General features: G+C 37.9%; 1 protein-coding gene across 1 annotated transcript; it reads left to right on the plus strand.

Annotated features, from left to right (window-relative positions):
- The first annotated feature begins 66 nt into the window (after positions 1-66).
- On the plus strand, positions 67-14014 carry LOC143217457 (uncharacterized). The gene is made up of 3 exons (XM_076441764.1): positions 67-1346; positions 2964-3085; positions 4101-14014. Exons 1-3 carry the CDS (start codon positions 1344-1346, stop codon positions 4291-4293), a joined length of 318 nt encoding a protein of 105 aa, XP_076297879.1. The 5' UTR covers positions 67-1343; the 3' UTR covers positions 4294-14014.
- The last annotated feature ends 1210 nt before the right edge of the window (positions 14015-15224 follow it).

Consider the following 15224-nt stretch of genomic DNA (forward strand, 5'->3'; position numbering starts at 1 on the left):
TTCATATTTGTAACCTTACAAATTTATGTTACACACACAATCCAATAGATTTTGCATTTACTTTACATTTTTTGAAACACAATCTTTTGTACAATATTTTATTTAAATAACGCGCGTTTGGAGTTTTAATTACACTCGAGTCTGTGCCCGTCCTTGAAAATAGTCGGAAATGTTTGAACGAGTAGTTTTGAAAATAAATAATCGCTGTTAGCAAAGATTATTAGTTTATAGAAACAAGACTCCCTGACGTTGAAATTAATTTTTTACTCAGTACAGTGTTCTGCATTATCAACCCTAGCAGAAATCTATCTCCGTAGCAGAAAAACGCTATATACCGGTAGATTAAAAATTATTTGTATAAACTAGTGCAATATCTAGCCGTTGGTGCAACTAAAAGGTCCAGAAAAATAATTTCCTCTCGACACCGTTGACTCGCTTAAATTGCAAATGTGGAAGTTGCGTAACGAAAAAAGACCTCTTACAACTTACGACCGCTATGTTTACATAGTTGTTTTCATAGACAGGTGTTCGAAGTAGATTGTCATTCGCGTCTGCCAGTCTATCATGTTTTCGTGTACACGACAGGTCGTCGCGTCGCGTCGTTTGACTCCGATACAAGTGAAATAACAACGATATACCCACGTAAATTGTAGCGCGTGTGGACCCGAACGGTGAGCGCGGAGGACGCGGATACCCTTGCAAGAAGTCAGCCGCGCACGCACGTGTGTACATATACACCTACCACAGCCTGGAGGGGTTTATCAGCATTCAGCATTGCTTTGCTGGCACTGGCACTGTTACACACTTTGCTTCACTCTCGTCTCGGTCTCATACAGTGCTCATTTAGCTAACCACCTATACCGCTGAAAAACGGTGCAAGTGATCGAGTGCCTCGCTTCAGGAAGAAAGAATCTCGGGACCGGAAGCACCAAGCGTGTTATTATCGTCCGATACCTTCCGTGTTTTCACTTGGCTGATATTCAATTTACACACCCGGAAACTAACAGACGATACTTTAATTATCATAGAAATACGTTTTGTGCTTTACCGAAGAGCTGCCGCTAAATCAAAATTACCAAATTACATTACCGATGGTTGACAGGATACGTGAGAGATTTGTCGCTTTGTGCGATTCGTTCGATTGCATTTCAAATACGCTTTCTACATGAAGATACAATGTCGATTCCGTTGAATACGAGGTCTACAATGCCACGAGATTTTTGCAGATATCAAATCCGCAACGATAACGCACTGATACCGGTATCTTGATTGTGAGCGTCCAGTCCAGTATTGTCTCCAGAGGGGTTCTATTTCGCTCTTACTTACTTCGCTATATATTTACCATGGTGAGTACACGCCGGATTCTACTACTTTTTCTGTCGTTCTACGTAAACTCATTCGACGTCGAAATTGTCGACTGACCGTAAATCGTTCGAACCGATATAAACCAGCGTAGTTTCCCCCGATATATAGAGTGACTGGAAATTTTCCTAAGAATAAGAACTCGTTTCGTTTATGAACAAAACTGGGGGAAAATAAGTTCATTCAACATTTGTAAAACACAGCTGGCCTTCTTCGTGACACGTTCGTATTAGTCACTTGCTCGTTACATCTCATTTACATAACGAGTCGTTTATGTATCAACGTTTCTGATTTTCAAAATCACTGTATCCAACACACCCAATGTTCTCTGTTTTACAGTGCACGAATATGCATAAATATCGTAAAACACGGGAATTATATATGTATCGTAACAATTGCTTGTGGTAAAAATAACCGAAAAATACATGGAACAGTCCGCGTAATCGAGGTCTGCATTCTTGAAACCGACAATCAGAGGGATAAGCGACTCGCTTACTACTCATTTCTTCGAATCACCGGAGATGTATCGACCTTATGAAGACCTTATGAATTAATATTATTATGTATACCTCCGTTTCGCACGACTTCTAGTTTTGCAGGTAATTAATCAAACTAGTAGTCGACTGTTGCGTGGCGCATCGCGTTTGTATAAGTGCTTTCACAAGGATCGAGGCTAATCATAGAACCATAATAAAGCATGTTTTGTAACACTAATTACAACCACTCGAGCGGTCGCCCATTTGAGATGCAACTATGCGCCTTCAAGGTTGGACTGGCGCAAGAAGAATCACAGAAAACTATGCGATGAAAGCGATTCGCGAGACGCGTAAACAATTCTATGCAATTCGCGTAGGAATAAGCGGGAGTGACCGGGCGATATACGTTCAAGGATCCCGATCGATCGATCGCTTTCGAACTTATTTGCGAGGACAAGATGATCCCGCGAGTCTCACTTCCGCCTAGCTTGTTTGTTGCCCCTTTTCCGATTCAACACATATGACATCCACGTTAAATGCGGGTTGCAACATGCTGGTTCGAGGAAGTGCAAAACAACGATGCATGACGAACATCTTTCACATTCTTGCATTCTCATTTCATACTGACTGCATTAACGCCTATTATTCAAGAGGTGTCCGAGTTTTGACACATTCGGAATTCTTCGGCCGATAGTTATACATATCTAGTTTCTCAGGAACTATAGTAAATTCTGATCAATCGTGTCACCGAGCAGCCGTTCGTTCAAGGACGAATGTGGGAAAGAATTGGATCGGCAGAAGTCACGTTAACAAATCGAATTTAGTTAGACTTCGTGAGATTTTGATTATAACGTATGCTTAAATAAAGAAACATATCATTTCTAATGGAAGCACCTTTATATCAGTTCAATTCGGAAATGGTAGTGGTTCAGTGTTAAAGATATTGGAAACACGGTTCCTCTAACTGTATGTTGTAACGTGAATTTTCGAGGTGTTTCTTCAAGACCTCAGAAATAATCGGTAGAACGAATTCTTCCGATATGAAAATGAGTAACAACGATCCGGTCGCGATGAAATAACTTATCGTTATCGTCACCGTTAAAAGCCATTTGTCCAACATTCCAGGAAGCCAACGAGTTGTTGCTGTATTTCGCTATCGCGTGCGGAGTCATCGCAGGTGCACTATTACTTCTATTCATTTTGGTGATCATACTTTTTGTGAAACTGAATCGACTAGCAGCTGATGGGTGAGTTACTTGGTTCTAAAAACCTATTGAAACCGTTCATTTTCTTTATTTTGTGCACGCAAAACTCCACCTTAGTTCCTGCAACCTAGTGTAAACTGATTTCGTGAGGAATCCCATTGAGCTTTGCTTCGAAATGTACCACGCGGAAGGCTTTGCTTCTTAAAACACTTCGTTACCGAAGTATATATTCTTTCTTTTGTAAAACGTCCGACTAAAATTTCTGATTGAAATTGTACGTGTTAGTTGCATAGCCGGCGTTTCGTTTTGTTGGGACGAGCCACGTTCTCGACGATGTAGGCCGAAAATCGGGATATGTCACGTAAGATTCTCACTTACACGATTGATTGTCAGATTCACGGCTTCTCCGTATAGGTACGGAATAGAAAGCATTTTGTAATTCGTGACTCACTGCGCGCTACGTTGATATCGTATCTTTAGTGCGACGCGGCATGATTGTTCAGCTTATCTCTTTAGAAGAATGTGAGATGGGTACAGAAATTAAGAGACGATCGCACGCGACCGCATTTACTTTTTCGTAACGATCAAAGAAAGATTGCTTCAACCCATTGCAGTAGAATTCGTTTCATTTGAAAACAGTACATGCACACGAAACCGAAAAAGTAAATAACATTTTAGACAAAAACTAAAATATAATTTAATGAGTTTATCTTCTACTTCGTTCGACTGAATAAGGAATTTTGTCAGATTTTTTTATGAGAAATGCAAAGGGCTAGATTAAATTTTGCGAAAACGATTTTAAGCTAAATGTTAAATACAAAATTACTATTATATTCGGTTGTAACGTGAATGCATTCGGTTGCAAATATACATTTGTATGTCCTAATTTGAACGATCTAATTATACGAAAAGAATTATACAAGATTGAACATAATTTTGATTAATAGCTAGAAAGAGATATCGAATACATCCGAAGGTATATATTTATGTTACGACCAAGTATAACGTATTTTCATTTGCACAAGACTGTTTTATTAAATTGTTTGATTTTTTTTAGATCGAATCAGTTAAATAGACAAACGAGTATGATGGCAGACTTTTGTTATACGAATCCCACTATTGTGCCAGGAGAACTGCTATCTCGTCGTGGTTTTTCGATGTATAGTGGTTCGGAAAATTTTAACGACGACTACGGAATAAAGAACAAAGAACATTACGGCACTTATCACGAGGCGAGATCGAAATTTTGAGAGAAAGGTGTAAGTGTCGAAGAACTCCATCGATTGTGTGTTTCACGTAACATTGACTATTCATTGGTTAGAGTAGTCGGTTATACTCTATGTTGATCCGTAAAGAATAAGACTCGCATAAATCTAATCATATTATCATTTGCCATACAATTTATTTATCTATACATACATAATTATTTGTATAAAACTTCGTTGTCATTTTGATTAGTTTAGCGAACTCATACAAGACACCAAGGCAGTTACGTTGATCGATGTATTAAGCAATGTAAAAAGTCGTACTTAACTAGATTATAACAAATATTATTTTATAACTAAGTACTAAGTATCTACGTTATATCGAATGAGTGGAAGAATGAAATTTTTCCGATTAGTTTATTCAATCATCGGCAGATGTCGCCACGCACATTAGTCCGCTGGATATAAAACGGAGAACTGTTCGCGTTCGTAGCTGGAGACATCAAAGAATTATAAAAACAAAAATCAATTGAGTAAATTGCAATAAATGTTGTTAGGTACTTAGAACTTTTTCAATCATTTATTTTACACTGATTCTCTATAACGATCGAATCCCAAACTAGTATGCCTAAAATGAGATCTGTCTCGTTTGTAATTTACAATTAGTTACATATTTATCTCTTTTATTATTATTTCGAATTAATTCCTACCGTTCCTCGAGTCTCATTCGAGCGATCCACATCACAGTTTCACGTTTCTAAACAGTTCTTGCCGTCATCACTAAACCTATCACCACCGGCCGAATAACTGGTTCCAGATTTTCTATTTCGCAATTATTAAAATTATAAAAATGCTTTCGTGATAAATGATCAAAAGTTCAAATAAATTTAATCTTGTTATTTTTATAAGGCAACATTTGTACAGCTTAGTAGGTTTGGTGTTATGATAACATCGATAACGCAACGATATTCACATAAACTCAGTGTTATTCTACACGGTTCGCGATTGTTACTGTCAAGTGGATCAGCCTGACTCTCCATGGGGGTCGCAGTGTGCTATCGTTTACTTAATTCCCCGACATCGTGTGTGTTCCAGTAACTGCTCCCTCTCTATCCGGTGTCGTCTTCGGAAATGTAACACCTCCCCATTACCTTGGTCCCCATAGTTCTCAAATTCAAGCTCCCAGTATCACGAGGTGGTAGAGGTTGAATGAGATGTATTAGAGCATGAGAATATCCTAAAATCGTTGGTAGAGGAACAACAAACGTCGGAGGAGCGAAATTATTACAGAGAAATGTAACATCTCCTCATTACCTTGATCTCCATATTTTTCAAATTCAGGCACCAGTGTCGCGAGTAGAAGAATCGTCGAATGTGAAATCCGTATAGAGGTTGAATGAGATGTATTATTAGAACATGAGAATATCCTGAAATCGTTGGTAGGGGGAAGAACGAAAGTCGAAGTGGGAGTGAAAGTACATATTGTAGAGACGGATAGAGATAAGGTTTGGTTGTGTGCGCGTCAGGTAGGATAGTGCAGGGTGCATCGAGCTACTAATTGTCAGGATGAGCGCGCACATGGACAATCGCACGAGGCAAATCTGTGCGCTGGTGCTCACTCGCACTCATAGGTACTTGCTGGTCGGTTTTAGAGCGGAAGTGGAGCACCTTCCGGCCGGTACACGCGACGTCTTCGGAGTGGGTGGCGATGAGGACGTAGGTAGGGATACAGACGATGTTACGGGGAGTAGGCAATAGCATGGGGATAGGCCGTAATTGGTATAAAATCATCGAGCAAACACATCGGACAAGACAGCCCGAGGGTTGTGGGCGGCGTTACGTGCCGTTGCCCTGGTTACCGTGGGGCGACTCTGCTAAAGCACCCCTTCGCCTTGATTGCGCACAGGCCCATCCCCCGTACGTATGTACCATATGCGTGTGTGTGTATATACAGAGGATTCCGTTGTGTTCTCCGCGTTATTCCGTACACCTATACTCCTGAAAGCGCCGCCACCTGGCCTCTACATGCCAAATTTACAATACGCTCGCACCGCACCGCCCCGTTTTTCCGCGCGTGTGTGTGTGTGTGTGCAGCGAACATAATCGTGTGCGTGAAACTATCCGTAACCGGTAGCGTACCATTGCCACCGAGATCCTCCGGTCATCGTATTTCGGAAAATATCTCGCGCTCACGCTTCAGGGACACATTCGAGATACATAAGTACATACATAGTTGCACGCGCGACTTTATCGGGAATTTATTCCAGCTAGTGCGATCCTTGGAGAATCTGGGTTATCCGTTTGTCGTGTTCAAGTACGATAAGACGTTTCATTCTTTGCTGACTATATTTTCTTCTCCTGTTGTTTCGTTCAAACCGAAATTATACTACACCATATGTGCCGTTGATTATTAAAGTATGTCACGTTTTTCATCCGTTTCCCATATATCGCTACATCGAAAATTACACAGAAGTGATTTTCAAAATCGAATTTATTTTTGTCAATGGGGATTGGATCAAAATCGTTAATTCTTTCTCTAATATCTTGTTTACGGCCGAAACAACATTCAGTAATCATGGCTCAATTAATCTACGAGTATTCTGCTTTGAATGACGTTCAATAATTATAATAACTGAATTCGTAATGAAAGGGTCTATCATTTGTGGTGTTTAAAAAAGGTGTTTGTTCCATTTAAAAAAATGGAGGTGTCCTAGATATATTTGAAAATTTTACCATTCAACTTTGTCGTTGAGACATTTAATGTATCTTTGTAAACAACAAAGATGTTTGAGTATATGTATAATATAAAGTTTCCAACCACTACACATATAATTATTAGTAAAATCAATCGACGTGATATTTTAACTTACACCACTTTCATAATCACCGGCACATATGCACATCAATCCTACAAACGGACTTCTGCAAGTTCAATTTCAAGGAAAAGATTAAGATCTCCGAATTAGAGGGATTTTCTCTTATCGAAGCTTTCGAGTAAGGAAAGCTCAGAGAAGAGTCGTGTATTATCGGTCACTTAATTTAAGTGTTTCTCCTACAACTTGGGCTACTGTTACTAAAAAGTAACATGCTCTATAAATGGTGATTAATAGAAGGGAACACATTGTTCTTCTTAGGAATATTTGCAGGAATAATTGTCGTCCGGTACCGGCCGACTACTTAATTAGTACATTTCAAGGTCTAATTGTAAGTAATTAATAACGCTAGTAAAAAGCACCAATTTCATTGCAGTTGTGAATTTTGCTGGCGGAAAAATTATACTGCGTGAGCAGTTCTCAGTATTTGTCAAAGAAACGAGATCTACTTGACGTTTATTAAAGCCTCGTGCTTTTTGAAGACTCATGGATTCTAGTGTTCGTAAGGAAAATCCCGGATGACGTGCCATAAAGTTTTAATTTGTTTATTAAGTTGATGTGGTAATGTTACTTGATGGCATAAATTTGGCATCTTGACCTTTCTTGTAAGGAATTATTTAATCAAAGTCAGTTGACTGACTTTCAAATTCGCCAGTAAAATCGTTTTTAAAGTCCATTTGCGGTGTCAAATTTACGGCTCTGCCTTCTCGAATCGCTTTAACACTAATTCTACTAAAGATGTCGAACGGCATCTTTTAAAATTTTGAATGCAACTCCATGGAGCTTGCAAGAATTCATTGAAGGAAAAATTATTCATTAAATATTAATTTCTTTGAATATATGTATAAGATGGTCAGTGACTGCTGGTACAACAAATAGGTTCCCTAACTTGCTTTTGGAAATGTGGAAAGTTTAGCCAAGCTAGATTAGTTTACTAGACGATATGCAATGAAAATTTTGGAAAATTTTATTTGAATTACGAAACAAAAAGTGAAAGTTGCTTTCCACAACTTTTTTATTTGGACTTGTAATGAAAATAATGGGCAATAATGATATAACGCTAAAATATTTTCCTAATTTTTCGCTTGGCAAAGGCAAACGAGGTATTTAACTCAAAATTCTATGATTAGTTTTAAAATGTGTAGGAAAATAGTCTACTTGGATATATTATATGTTATGTGGAAAAGGATGACTGGTGAAGGCGTTCAAATGACAACAAGTCAAAACAAAGAGATCCAAGTACTTAACACTCCGTGCGTCACTGGAAGAGTGATTGCTCAGGTAAACTCTAGTCCTAAGGACACCTTGTTGCCAGCGTGTTCGCTACCTGCACCCTTAGGTGCTCTGGGATTTTCCCTGGACAGGTATGCGTCGAGCCGCACGCTGCCCACTCTCGACGCTCGCTAATTCGATATTTCTTACAAATGGCAGACACAAAAGCCTAGAGAAAAATTGGTCAAGTCCCCCTGATAATATTCGAATGTCCCCCTACGTGGATACGATTAAGTGTTGTTATTGCGCACGCAACTTGTCGAGTGTTTAGCTTAACCACACCCTGCAGATCCGCGTTTATGTTCCTAATCGTTCAGGATTACAGATAGTTTCGCTCTGCTTCTCATAAACCACGGCACGGGACATATGTTGTTCTTTCGGCATTCAAGCGTGCCATAGAATGTTGATCTTTCGTTCTTGTCACGAAATATAATAAGATACATTGCACGTGTCGTTGATACCCTTAATCTTTTTAATCTTCGAAACAGTTTTTAAAATAATCTTTGAGAAATGTCTTCTTTATACGTAATAAAAGAATAATAAATTTTATAAATAAGAAAATCATTTATTTTTTTTTTGTGCAATTGAAATAATTGGGTTAACTTCTATCGAGGAGAGAGCATAACGATTCTTACATAATAACTGACCATTAGAAACATTGTTTGGAGAAGGATTTCATTTCAGTTCTGGTTTCTACCAATTTTCCACTTTTGTGAAAACAAAAAAGAAGTTTTAGTTCCACAACAACTTAATTATGAACGATCAAATTCTTCTGCGGAATAATATACACACAATGAAACATTATTGTCATTAAATCTCTCAATATTAGCAACTACCAATTTTGCACATCAATATCTCAGCTGTTTTTGAAAATATAAAACAACTTCATTGACCAAAGTTTGTCAGCATAAAGGGGACTACAATATAGCAATGGCAGTTCGTTTGTAGGTGAAAGAGTTTTGGAGATTTGAAGGTCACCTTCAAAAAAGATATTAACCTATGTATGTCGAAAAAAATGATTAATTTAAGAGATATTTGAAATTTAATTTTGTTCAATTCTGCAGATCTTATTTACTATATTTTCGTGTTTATCAATCGTCGGGCCACGACCAACAAAGGTACATACATAGTTCAGTAATTCCGCGATAATTCAATAAAAGAAATCCGCAAAATGGTTGCTATTTAATATAAAAATAAAGATCACTTGAACTTTTCTTTGCAAAATTGTACGTGATTCGATGAATCTTCGTGTCCTTCTTAAACGAGGTAGTAGGCTCCTATTTTATTAATTTTCTGCCGACTCCCATAAGAGTCCGAACACTGTGCAATGTTTCCATGTGACGTGAACCTTGCTGAACGCCGCCGGCAAACGGTGGATCCCGGGACGAATGATCGCACAATTTCACAGAATCGTGGCTGCGTCGCATTCACCAGATGAAGAATTTAACGAGCCGCACGCGGCTCGCCCTCCTCCGGTGCGATCGCCGTTCCAGTCACACACGCCCGATAATAGCAGCCCTCGTGAACGTTGAACACCCTTAGTCACTGTTCTCGTTCTCATTACATCAACATCATCTACGATGTAAATTCATAGATCTGTAGATCGTCTACTCGTCGTTGCAAATTATTGGATCATTGCGAAAGTCTTGATATGATTTTCGGTTTAATTCCCTCTTTATTACAAATGTTTCAATCAGTCGATTAACCCTCATCCACCTCTTGTGTCAATCTGACACAGTTTTCCCATCATAAGTTATACTGTTCTGCTATTTGTAGGTAAAACCCGAAACTTCGTGACTTTGATTGTATTCAATTTGAATAAAAAAACATTGTCACAGTTTCAACAATTGACACATTGTTAAAAGATCAATGAAATAACAAGGTAAACATCGAGGGATAGATTCAATTCGTAAAACGAGGGACGGATGACGGTAAATTCATAGATCTACAGATCGTCTACTCAATAAAACGTAGTCTCTAGTCGTTCGCCTCGCCGTCGTTGCAAATTATTGGATCATTGCGAAAGTCTTGATTGATTTTCGGTTTAATTCCCTCTTTATTACAAATGTTTCAATCAGTCGATTAACCCTCATCCACCTCTTGTGTCAATCTGACACAGTTTTCCCATCATAAGTTATACTGTTCTGCTATTTGTAGGTAAAACCCGAAACTTCGTGACTTTGATTGTATTCAATTTGAATAAAAAAACAGTGTCACAGTTTCAACAATTGACACATTGTTAAAAGATCAATGAAATAACAAGGTAAACATCGAGGGATAGATTCAATTCGTAAAACGAGGGACGGATGACGGTTAAGTACCCAGTCAGCCAACCGTGTTTCGAGCTGTTCAATGTTTGTAATCGTTCATCGCGAGCAAAAGGCGGTCATGTTGGTGCCAAGATCATGCTTGAGGCAGAATTTCTCTCTTTCAATATCTACCTAATTCTACTTTTTCTAAAACAGCCTATAAAAATTGGGATTTGCGTGAACCTTCGCACGTTACATTGTTAATATAATAATTAATCATTAGTTCGATTAAAGTGCGACAATACAGCAGTATACAATGCAGCAGAGAAATCGTGAGAAGCCAAGCCGCACTGTACAAATCATTGGTTAACCGGTGACAAAGGCATAGTAGATCATGTCCCAGTATCCGGTCTCAGCCCCCCTTCGACGAAAGAGAAGAAAACAACGATCCTGTTTTTCTCCTGCGTCCTCCCCAATTGTCACTGGTCCGTCACGAACAATAAATTAATTGTGCCTTGTACGATTCTTCGGTTAGCTTTCGGTGGTCGCGTGCTTGCCTGCATGGGGTCGTTCATGAACTGAGGCACGTGCCTTTTTATAATCGCCGTCAACCTAGCTGTGCCATTAAAGAGAAATCTAAAAAGACAGGTTTTGATAGTCAAGTCTTGTTTTCTGGGTGCACGGAACTGTTCCACGGTTGTATAATAGAAATGTTTACCAAGTCGATTAAAAAAAGGATTTTAATTACAAGAATTTCGAGTATCAAGTATCTGAATGAATCTTTACATGTTTAAAACACTGTTATCTATATAAAAAAAATCTAGAAAACGAATAACTGTAAGAAGAGTGCACTGAAATGTGCATAGTTAAGTATAATTAACAGAATATGATCAATGAAGAAGGAAAAGATTCAGCATCTAAATGGAGTATCATGGACTCAATCTTTTTCTTCTTCATTGATCAGATTCTGTTAATTACACGAGAACTATGCACATTTCAATGCACTCTTTTTACAGTGACTCGTTTACTAGATTGTCTTTTATAGAAATTAGTTTTTGAAACATTTTCATCAAATTGTTTGCTCATGTAAAGATTCTCTATGAACCATATTGTAGATCTTATTTCTGCGGACAAATAAATCTGTATCTACTGATAGAGAAGATATCTACTATTTATTCATTAAATAACCAGAAATTCGTAATAATATTACAAATTAAGACATACTTGTATTCCATTGTTTATTCGCATCTACATAAAACTTGTAATTAGCCCTTTGCAAACGCGTGTCCGCTGGCAGTCGCTCGAGCAATTTTACCATACTGTGTTTAAGAAAAATATCGAACAAAAATTTACTGCACATAATACTCGTTCTTTCCTTTAGTTCTTATACTTAGCTCTTCAGTACACAATTCTGTTTGACAGGGGAAATAGGTACGCTCACAAATAGTACACAGGAGAGATGTTCCGATAATATTGTATTTCCTTGAAGGAGGTGATTTCTGAGGCCTCCTAAATGATTTTCAGCTTGTATATGTATAACATATACGAACCTACAAATCTTTTAAATTTTCGTTAGTTTCGTTATTTCTACTATTAAACGCAACTTTTCCAAAATTTTCATTACATATCATCTAGTACATTAATCCATCTAGCTTTGAAGAAAGACTTCAATTTATTTAAAGATATAAAGCGTGTGCCATCAGTTATGAGACTGCCTTCTCAAAAAAAATCCAAGTTGTATGGTTCAAGAAAATTACTGTGATTCACTGTCGATAAAAGTGGAAATCCTTCTCGCAATATCGTGTAATTAAGTTTTGGATTACAAATCCTTGGCTCATTTTTTTTTATGTCAGACATCTAGAACGTGTAAAAACTACACTCGAATACAGCTTTTGTGAAAAGCTATGCCTTTCATTAAAATTGCTCTAAAGTATATTTGTCTTTCTCTTTTCTTATAACGAATTTTGTATACGATATAGAGCTACAACACTAAAAATATTGAGGATAAAATATTGGAAACTATAGAGTCCTTAATCGTGCAAAAGAGGATTAATTTTCCAATTGTACACAACTTCAGATTCGATAAATATTTACATGAGATTTTACGTATTTCGCATAAGAATGGCAGGGTTCGGACGGGAAATGGTAAGACGGGTCTCGCAGGATAGAAGAGTTTTCACTTTCTGCAAGCCCATATGTCCTGGCTTAGTCTGCATAATTCGGTGAAGAGGAAACATAGCGTATTCCCGGTAGCATTATTTGTACTTCACTGGCAGGTACCTGCGGGAGGACAAATTAGAGGTAAATGGGGAATCCCCGCAATGAGCAGAAAATCCTGCCACCTGTGAAGGGGCGATGGTTGAACAGTCCACAAGCAGGTATTCAAGGTGCAAACATTAATGGCCCATTGAGAACCTGTTCATTGTGAAATTGCTTGGAATGATTTCTGACAGGCACTTGGCGGATGAGTCAATGAAGGACAAGTCAGTACCGCTGTATATTACAGAAGGCAATAATATCAGTGCAAATAATTATAATATGTTTCAGTAAATATCGTATTTATTAAAAACAATAAGAGATTTAATTAGTTTTCCTAAAAAATAATAGTAACTGAGCATCGAGAAAAGCGAATCTGATCAACTTCACGCGCGAAACAAAATAATAAAGAAAATCAGAAAATGGTTCGTTTAATGTCAACTTTATTTAAACCATTTTCGGTGAAATTGATGTTGCATGATAAACATCGAAATGCTAAATTTAATATACATTATGATGGAATATTATAAGTTGATCAGTTTGTTTTCTCAGATAAAGTTCTAGCGTGACCAATTGGAATAGTTGTAAAGAAATGAATGTGAACAGAATTTTTGCGGAAAGAAAGTGATGTTTGTTCGTTTAAAGAATTCAAAGGATTGATTTAATGAAATCGAGGTTTATTAAACTGGTTTATTGCAAACACGTCTCTTGCAATTGTAATTCCAATCAACAACTTTCGTTCGGGAACAAACGTTTACTTGTCTAAAGAGGATGTTCAATGAACGAATGGCAATGAGCTGAATTGTCAGAGGAAAATATGACTATATTCTCTCGCATAGGTATGCAGCGCGCGCAATACTTGTACAATATTTACAACGCTTACAATTCCAATTGTCGTGGAATGGCGACAATGTTCCGCTGTATGAATTGTATCTCGCTTAATTTACATCGATATAAATAATAAGAATAAGATTACGGTGTATACACGCGTTTTATACAAGCGGTTTGCTTCCTCGAACGGATATGTGTCGAGAAACATTTCGAGGGTTCGCTCCGATATTTATAGTAAAATACTTTTCGATGATTTAAGTGCACTGGAGACCTCCAGGATACCATCATATACAGGGTGTCTCAAAATTAGGTCCGGAGCCGAAAATGGGAGGTTCCTGAGATCATTTCAAGCGACATTTTCCTTTGAAAAAATGTCGTCCGCGGCTTCGTTAACGAGTTATTAACGAAAAACACGGACCAATCAGAGCGCGAGCTAGACGCGTGCAGCCCGGCGCGCCGGCAGCCGAGTGTCGGTGGCACGTCGCGATGTCGTAACGAACAAAAGTTTCTCGATTATGTGAATCCTCGCCAATTTCGATAAGCTTTGGATATGTTGTCAATACTATGATTCTGAACAACATTTCCCTTTACAGTTTCTGTCGATCGGCTTTAGTTTACGACATTATTGTAAAAATTTGTAATTGTAAATCGATCGATGTACTATTTCCTATCCGATTTCGATAATCTTTGGATATGTTGTCAATACCATAATTCTGAACAACATTTCCCTTTACAGTTTCTGTCGATCGGCTTTAGTTTACAATATTTTTGTAAAAATTTGTAATTGTAAATCGATCGATGTACTATTTCCTATCCGATTTCGATAATTTTTGGATATGTTGTCAATACCATGATTCTGAACAACATTTCCCTTTACAGTTTCTGCCGATCGGCTTTAGTTTACGATATTATTGTAAAAATTTGTAATTGTAAATCGATCGATGTACTATTTCCTGTCCGATTTCGATAAGCTTTGGATATGTTGTCAAGACCATGATTCTGAACAACATTTCCCTTGACGGTTTTTGTCGATCGGCTTTAGTTTACGATATTATTGTAAAAATTTGTAATTGTAAATCGATCGATGTACATACTATCTCCTCGCCGATGTCGATGAGCTTCATTTCAAAGGAAAAAGATATTTAAAACATCGAATTTATAACATATTTCAAAGTCATCGAAATCGGTGAGGACCCACATTATCGGCAACTTTACCCGAACGATAGAAGAAGCACAAACTTATTGAATAAAAAACTCACTTATTCAGCCGTAAATCCATTTGACTACCACATACAACCACCACACTTTTACATAATTGTTGAACTCGTAGCACACTTTTATAACTCGTATCGATATCGAACGAAATTACTTACTCCGACGCGGAAAGAGTTCGATGCTCTTCGCGATGCCGCGCGAAACTGTGCTCTCCCAGCGTACAATGTATTCGATGAAGGCGTCGTTTAAAACAAATGAAATCGTTCCCAAGGAGATATTG

The sequence above is a fragment of the Lasioglossum baleicum genome, chromosome 17 (assembly GCF_051020765.1).
Source record: "Lasioglossum baleicum chromosome 17, iyLasBale1, whole genome shotgun sequence".
In the NCBI taxonomy this organism is placed as follows: Eukaryota; Metazoa; Arthropoda; class Insecta; order Hymenoptera; family Halictidae; genus Lasioglossum; species Lasioglossum baleicum.

What these genes read in the sequence shown, in the direction of transcription:
- LOC143217457 (XM_076441764.1), top strand. An exon ending in AATCGACTAGCAGCTGATGG is followed by an intron (nt 3,086 to 4,100) that starts GTGAGTTACTTG and finishes GATTTTTTTTAG; the next exon opens with ATCGAATCAGTTAAATAGAC.